Here is a 9,235-nt window from a genome sequence, read left to right on the forward strand (position 1 = left end):
ATTGTTGTAAGAGATTCGTTACAGTTACATCCCCAGCTTTATCTTTTCCTTGTCTATGTTTAAGTTGTTCATTTGCAGCCTTCTGACCGATTGGTCTATCTTGTCTGAATAAAACAAAAATGCTATCATCCAAACTGGGTCCACTGGAAAACATGGAAGTTGTAGGAAATTGATTCAGCTTTCCAAGAAAAAAAAAATGGAGGTCATTTGGACTTCTAGAGCTCCAGATATGGGCCAAACACTGAACAGTGTTTGGGCTGTAGGACAGATTCGGACTTCTCCGTTGTTGCTATAATTTGGACTTGAAAACGGCATTCTTAGATCTTGATGAAAACATGAAAGTTGTAGGCCTATGTCTTACTGAATCTGTGTAAAAAATGGAGGTCATTTGGACATTTAGAACTCGAGATATGATCCAATTATCGAATAGTGTTCTAGTTTGGACTGCACCAACATCTCTTTTCTAAGTTTCACCCTCTCTTTATCTTCACAAATTTTAGTAGTTGAATTCATCAATCAATCCTTTGATTTATGTTATAGGCCTGCATTTAAGATAAACATTTATCATATATTAAGGCATTTTATAGTATTAGACTTGTTATTATAAAACATGCTTTAGTTAAGGAGTTATTGATACTTTAAGTGCAAAATGATGGTATAAAACCTTGATAAATATGCACTTTTAAATACTAATCAGCCAACAGTTATTATTTTGATCATTTCTACAGTGAAATGTAGAAATAGTTGCCAAGCAAACAAATAGCCAAAATGGTTATTTGTTTAGGTGCTCCGTTGGAATGAAAAAAGTGAGAAAATAAAAGCTAAAGTACATTTGCCTTTTCATTTAACTCGTGGATTGGAGTTGTTCTAAGATTTTGAGATCTTAGATATGATCTCCAGGACCTATATAATAAAAAAGCAGGGATTCATTCTTTATTCCTATAATAGTTGTAAGCACGTATAATATGAAATACATGTTATAGTGGAGCATATTCTATTCTTTTATGAAGACAAAAAAGTATATGTATAATTAATAACATGATTATATTATATAAAAAATAATTACATTGGTTATATAATTATATTATAACTAGTTTAATATAAAACATATTAAAATATAATTAATTTTTTTAAATAGTTTTTTATTATTAAAATGCACATAAAAAAAAACAATATATTTAGATTATTTAAAAACTATTTTATCAATTTGACTATTCAAAATTGAAGCTGCTCTAACTAGTGAATGGACCTAAGAAAGTTTGGGGAAAAAAGGCAGAACGGTGTCGTTCTCGTCAACAAAAAAAATTCTAAAAGCCACGAGTTAGAACTCCAGCAGCAGCAGCATTATACGTGGGAGCAAAGGTATGGAAGAGGGACGGCATTGCATTAGGCACCATTAAATAAATGCCATGTTATCATCAAGCAAGAGCAGTTCATATCATTCAACAGCTTAAAAACTGTAAGGATTTCATTTTTGCAATCTCAACACATGCAAATCTGTTCAAATCTGGCCTTTTAAATGATACCATCACCACTAATCATCTGCTCAATTCGTACTTGAGACTCCGAAGGATTCAGTATGCACACCATCTGTTCGATGAAATGCATGAACCAAATGTGGTCTCATGGACCTCGCTCATGTCAGGTTATGTCAACATGGGCCGACCCCAATCTGCTCTCTGGCTCTATACAAAGATGTCCGAGAGTGAAGCTAGTCCCAATGGTTTCACCCTTGCGACAGTGATCAATTCGTGTTCAATTCTTGCTGATCTCAAAACTGGCAAGATGGTCCATGCCCATGTTCAGATTCTGGGGCTTCAAGGCAACCTTGTGGTGCGTTCTTCGTTGGTTGATATGTATGGGAAATGCAATGATGTCGATGGAGCTAGGATGGTTTTTGATTCGATGAGTTGTAGGAATGTTGTTTCTTGGACCGCGATGATTGCTGGTTATGCACAGAATGGAAAAGGCTATGAAGCACTTGAAGTTTTTAGAGAGTTCAGTAGTTACATGATGGAACGTCCCAATCATTTTATGTTGGCCAGTGTGATCAATGCTTGTGCTAGCTTGGGGAGGCTGGTTTCAGGGAAAGTCACGCACGGGGCTGTGATACGTGGTGGGTATGAGTTGAATGATGTGGTTGCGAGTGCGCTTGTGGACATGTATGCCAAATGCGGGAGTTTTCTTTACTCAGAGAAGGTTTTTAGGAGGATTCGAAATCCTTCGGTCATCCCATATACTTCAATGATTGTGAGTGCTGCAAAATATGGACTTGGGAAGCTATCGCTCAAACTCTTTGAAGAGATGACTGATAGAAAAGTCATGCCTAATGATGTCACCTTTGTTGGGATTTTACATGCATGCAGCCATTCAGGGCTCGTTGATGAAGGCCTTGGACTCCTGAATTCTATGCATGAGAAACATGGAGTGATGCCTGATGTAAGGCATTACACTTGCGTTGTCGACATGCTCAGTCGAGTTGGCCGTCTAGATGAGGCTTACAGATTAGCAAAATCTATTAGGGTGAACCCCAACGAAGGGGCCCTTTTGTGGGGCACACTTCTTTCTTCTAGTAGGCTTCATGGGCGAGTGGATATTGCTGTTGAAGCAAGTAAGTGGCTGATTGAATATAATCAACAAGTTGCAGGTGCTTACGTCACATTATCAAACACTTACACATTGGCTGGGGAATGGGAAAATGCTCATAGTCTTCGTACTGAAATGGAACTCGTTGGAATTCACAAGGAACCTGGGTGCAGCTGGATTGAGATAAAGGACTCAATTTACGTGTTCTATGCTGGAGACTTATCGTGTGAAAGAGGGGATGAGGTCATTAGCCTGCTGAGGGAGTTGGAGAGGAGAATGATGGAAAGGGGTTGTGTTGGAGGGAGTACGGGGCTAGTATTTGTTGATGTGGAGCAGGAGGTCAAGGAGAAAATAGTAGGCCTGCACAGTGAGAGATTGGCCTTGGCCTTTGGATTGATAAGCATACCTAAAGGAGTCACCATTAGAGTGATGAAGAACTTGAGGATTTGCAGTGACTGTCATGAGGCTTTCAAGTTGATCAGTAAGATTGTAGAGAGAGATTTTGTTGTGCGTGATGTTAATAGATTTCATCATTTCAAGGATGGATCCTGCACTTGCAGGGATTTTTGGTGACTGAAAAAAAGTACGTTGGCGCCTAGTATGAGTAGTATATTACTACAATGTGGACTCGAATTAACATAAGATAATATTGATATAATTATTTGATCTAAGATCTTGTGATTGGAACAAGCTCGCGCGTGGCGACATACATGATTGAGAATGATTTGAGTTGCGAAAATTTCTGGATAGATATTCTACATCTGCACTAAAATCTTTCTTCTACGACAATTAGAAGATTTGCTAGAACATGCTATGGGGACTGTGGTTGTACTAAATACTATATCCATATATTCTTTATTTTTAACTCTATGCCTATATGCTATAGTTTTCTTGCCTGCTTGCAGCTGCTTCTTCAAGAGGGATTATGCATGCTTTACTATTGTTAACACCTGTTAATCATATATATATATATATATATATATATATATATTCAGGATCAATACGGGATATAATACTGAGGTAAAAACTTTTCTGTATGTGTTTAATTTTTTTATTGATGTGTATTTTGATTTTGTTGATCTTATCTTCGATTTTGTGGAGCATGCATAATTTGTTGAGGTTAAATGACTTAAAACTGTTAAACCGAACTTGGCCCATAGAATTTTTTTGTAACAAAAAAATATACCTCGAGTTATTTTTTTTGATAAAAAATAGAGCTTTTCGTTAATTTTAACCATATATATGATGATCTAGTACCATGACATGTTATAACGGATATAACATGAAAACTCGAATAAAAAGCCTATTTTTTTAATAAAAAAAAACAATTTGAGATCCTCAAATTAAAAATAATAACAATAATAAAAACTAGATTTAAATTTTGAATAATTTCGAGTTATTAAGCTTTAGAAAAAAAATTGTATAGATGGATCCCATAGATTATGTTTGATATTGTGGTTGCTTTTGTAGTTGTGGTTAATTTTTTTTCTTTTAATAACTTTTTTGTGTGGTTGGTAAACTTGAATCGTGTGTTTGGTAAAAATTATGGTTAATATTGCTTCTTCATCAAAAGTATGTGATTGGTGTTTGGTTGAGATTGTGGTTGAACATGAAATAACTAAATATGACATTAACTTCTACCATACATGACATTGAAGAATTAATACATATTTAAGATTAATTACTTGTAAATTTAAAAATTCTACAATTCTTCCATCAAACTTGAAGCAATTCTATATGCAAAGTCCTGTTACCTCCATATATTTGTAATCTTGGAACATCATCACATTAAAAAAACCTAAGGAACAAAATTAGGAAGATGTTCGAACTCATTAAAAGCAACATCTTGTTCAAACTTCCTTCTAATGTAATTATACATAGTCATTGATGCAACAACAATTTGAACATGTATCTTATATGGAAACACTAGCATGTTCTGCAAAAATTCTCCATTTTTTTCAACACCCTAAAAGTTCGCTCTATTACACATCGAACTAAGAAATGAACCTGGTTGAATAACTCCTCTCAACTTCTTAACTGGCCTCGAAGATGAATTTCTAGAAGATAATATCTTTAACCTCTGTATGGACCCAAAAATCTATATTCATTTGGATAACTCGAGTCAACAACATAATACTTTCCTACATTCACAAAACAAATTTAAAAACTAATTTATTTTCAACCACACGACCAAAAATTAATTAAATTAAACTTTGTACGAGTCTTATAGTTCAATCCAAAATACCCTCTAGTGACTTAGAAAAATTGATATTTGGATTATCAATGGCCTCAAGAAAACTTCTTGTGTCATGTGTGCTACCTTCTCATCCAGCCCAAACAAAAGTAAATTGCATGTCAAAACTACGTGTTGACATGATGTTCTGTGTTGATACTCATTTTCTTTCAAAAAATGGTATTTGATTTTCTTGTGACACACAAGCACGTATATGTGTGTCATCAATTGCTCTATACAATTCTAAAAAAATATATAAATTAGTTATTGTAAATTAACTACCAAATGTGTAATGAAATTGGAACGCCAAATATATTCAACCACTGATAGTCTCAATGTTACCTTAAAATGTTGCATATATCTCGGGTTCATAGTGATTTCCTGTAATGTAGTCAAAAATTCTAGATCAATTGATTTGATTATTTTAATTGCTAGCAAACACACAACCTTCATAATTTTTGCTAGTCAAAAACTCCACAACAGCAGCAACTTAATCATGCAATGAAAAAAAAATACAAAAGACAATAGCATTAACAGTTCACCATCTGCAATGACAGTGATGTGTTAACGTGTCTATCATATAAATTCAACAAAAACAAAAGGAAAAAAAATTGAAAAAAAAAGTTAACGCACTAAAAATCAGTTATATAGCAAAAGCAAAACTTAACAGAATGTTAGGTATGCATATAAAATGCAAATAAAAATAATATTATGTATATAAATCATGTAGCAAATAAATAAACAAATCAATACAATATATGCAAAAAAAAAAAAAATTGCATGATTCTAAGAATCAACATGCAATTTATATTTTTTAGTCCCCAAAATTGAATTTTTCTTGTTAATAGGACTCTCATCAGTAAAAAAAGTATACTATTAAATTTTAATTATTGAATTTTTAAATCTGCTCAACCAATTTCTAGCCATTTTATGGGCATTTCAGCATCTTTTTATAGCTCCTATTATTTTTTGGATTTCTTCCGTATATGTTTTGATATATATATATATATATATATTGTATTTTCTCATTTTTTGTGTGAGAACCCAAAGATGGGTAACAACAATGTTGAGGGCCTTTTTTCTTACAACTACTACTAGGATTGCTAGTACTAACACTTACGTTGACACCAGCAATCACATTGCTGACATCCTCAGCAAAGTTTAGTATCCTATATTTCTTAGAATCTTCAACACCCTCCTCTAGGTTAACATCATCATTGAATGTATTTATGGTCCCATCTTCAATACAAATTAGGCATGGATATCCAAAAAAAAGGAACCGGAAAGTTGATACTAAAAAGAAATATATTATTAAAATGTTGCATTGTGATCATTCTTCATAGTTTAAGGTTGTTGTTACTTATTTTGATATGAATCATAACATGTGTTAGATGCTTGTTGTTATTATCTTATAGTAACCTTTATTATATCATAACATAGGTATGGATTTTTTTCATTTTCATCCTTATTATATACAATTTATTGTGCATATGGATGCCTTGTTCATTATTGCTAGCAATCTTGTTACTATTTGATCTATTTCCAAGTTAAGGATGTCAAATGGGACTAGAAACTTAGAGGTTACAATATGGAATCGAGGTTGGTTAAGTTCTTTGCTAATGAGTTTAATAAACAGGTTGAAAATGATTTTGATCTTCTAGAAGCACCATAACACATGAGAAGTTTGAAAAACTACATGGAGACTTGTGGGATAGATCTATTTACCCATAAGAATGTTTTGAAACATTCTCCTCTTATGAAAACTAAACCCTAAAAATAAAATTTGTTTAAACTTATGAACCCTAAGAATAATATTTGAAAAAAATATTGTTTAATTTGTTTAATTTTGGATGTGTTTTTTATGTAGAATTTTGGATTTTTTTTCTTGGATTTTAGATGTGTTTTTTCTTAAATTTTGGATGTGTATTTTCTTAAATAAAAAAAGAGTGTGTTTAATGGTAATTCTAGAGTTTGTTTACCGAAAATTTAGATGAAAAGTTTGCTGGAAATTTTGGGTTAATTATGGCTAGAAATGGTGTTGAAAGAGGAATGATTTTTGTTAAAAACATGTTTTGATAACATTATTGTTATTATGAACCATGAATAATTATTTTGTTATTTTGAAGTACCAAAGGCTCTTTAATCATTCAATTAAATATAATCAGAATCCTATAAATAATTGTATATTTTTTTTTAATAATTTTTATAGCGCACTAGCTTGAGGATGTAAGATGTTATTAACATATAAATTCTAGGATGTAAAGTATAATTTTAAAAAATATAAAAGCAAAGTGAAAATGATCAAACTAGAAAAGGTTTTTTGTAATTATCTCATTTTTTTTCCCACTAGAAAACATGTTATAAATGCTTGAATTTATTTTTGTTAAAAAATATAAACTGACCTACTATGTAGCATGGTTGAGTGATCTAGTTATACTAAAACAAATAAAAAAGTTAGTTTTATTTTTTATATAAATAATGAAACATGTTAATATGCTTTTTAAATTGTTTAGATACCAATGTCGTGTTATAGCATGAGTGGTTGGTGTGTCATGTTAAACTAAGGTTGTGAGTCCGAGAGTTACGCCAGGTAATGTTTATTGCAAAGTGACAGACAACATGTCATTTCTCATAATTATTTAAAAAAAAAAAGAATATATGAAGGTACGAAGTTTATCCCTTATAAAAAAAAAAAAAAAGACTCAGGGTCACTTGCTTGAGTTTTTTATAACAAGCTCATAGATATTGTTATCATTGGGCCTTTATGTTGTTTTAACTCTTTTTTATCCTTTGATTTTTTTTTTTAAATTCCACCCTTTGGGTTGTTCACCTTTTTTATTCTTTTTTTGTTCAATTCCATCATTTAATATGAGATTTTTATTTAATTTTATCATTTATTATTTGATTAATGATAAATCGATTTTGTATTTTCTATCATATGGTAAAATAAAATAAAATAAAAACTAACTCAAATTAGTAAAGCCTATAATTTGAATCATGGGTTTGACATGTTGATTAGAGTTAATCTATATAAAAAATTGTCAAATCAACAAAGTTATATTAGGAAAACTCTCACATATTTAATTATAAATCCAAGTTAGATAAAAAATTGAATTGAGAGATTTCAAAATTAACTTATTAGGCTAGAATTAATAATAATAACAAATAATTTCTTATAATTTAGATTTTTTGTAATTCAAAGATTTATTGATTAGAGTCACATAGTAAAACCACCCTATAAACTATATATTAACTAAAAAATGTTTTGTCAACTTGTATATGATAGAACCTAGTAATTTAATTTTTTTAAATAAATCATCATCATTACCATTATTACTGCATTTTACCACAATCACTTTTATCACTTTATTATTATTATTATTATTTATGAAATCATCTTTTTAATCATAATTTATTTTCAAATTTTTGCTAGATATTAAAAATTTTAAAATTCTCTTTCTATTAGTGGTTTCTATTAATTTCATTTCAATTCTTCTATTTTTATTCTAAAACCTTCATTTCTTATAGCCAAAACGACAACTTAATAGTTTACCACAAACTTCCATCTCAATCACAACATAACATGATGGAGTCCTTCTATGTAAAATTGTGTTTAGTTTAAGGACTTTCTTAGCAAAACCTCATATTGTGTAATCGAACGCTATGTGAATAATTTTGCAAATTTGATCCTCAACAATTGCTGACAGGAATCACTGACAGCTTGTTTGTGAATATAGTTACGGTTGTTTTTTAAAATATTTTTTTATTTGGAAATATATTAAAATGATATATATATATATATATATATATATATATATATATTTAAAAAAAAAATTATTTTTTGACATCAGCACATCAAAATGATCTGAAAACACTAAAAAATATTAATTTAAAACAAATAAAAAAATTAAATAAAAATTAAATTTTTTTAAAAGCATTTTTAAAACGCAAAAACAAACAAAGTCTAAAACTTACCGGGTAAAAAAAAACTTAACACGAAATTATTTTGAAAAAATTATAAAGTAATCAAACCAAATGATTCACAAATTCTCCTCTTTCTATTTTTTTTTTCCCCATGTCTAAAATTTTAGGGGTTTTTATAAGAGAGTAGGTGAATATGACATAAGACTCTTTGATGAGTCCTCTTTTTTTTTTAACATAAAAATAAATAAATTTAGTGTTAGTCAAAATCCTATGCTCATAGCTTATATTTTCCAAGTTTTAATTTAGCAAATTGATTCTTGTTAAAAATACAAGGTCCATTGAATGAATACAAAATCAAATTCATAAAAATAATTACTAGGGATCCAAACTAGTTAATGTATTATTATTATTATTATTATTATTATTATTATTAGCTAGTTTTGAGTTTGATATATTTAAATTAATATATCTCAATATTCAATCGAAACAAAA

General features: G+C 30.3%; 1 protein-coding gene across 1 annotated transcript; it reads left to right on the forward strand.

The window, feature by feature from the left end:
• Nucleotides 1-1,235: 1,235 nt before the first annotated feature.
• On the forward strand, nt 1,236-3,516 carry LOC118039453 (pentatricopeptide repeat-containing protein At4g15720). Its single transcript, XM_035046153.2, has one exon. The coding sequence runs from the start codon at nt 1,405-1,407 to the stop codon at nt 3,157-3,159; it is 1,755 nt and encodes a 584-aa protein (XP_034902044.1). The 5' UTR covers nt 1,236-1,404; the 3' UTR covers nt 3,160-3,516.
• Nucleotides 3,517-9,235: the final 5,719 nt, after the last annotated feature.

The sequence above is a fragment of the Populus alba genome, chromosome 8 (assembly GCF_005239225.2).
Source record: "Populus alba chromosome 8, ASM523922v2, whole genome shotgun sequence".
Classification (NCBI taxonomy): domain Eukaryota; kingdom Viridiplantae; phylum Streptophyta; class Magnoliopsida; order Malpighiales; family Salicaceae; genus Populus; species Populus alba.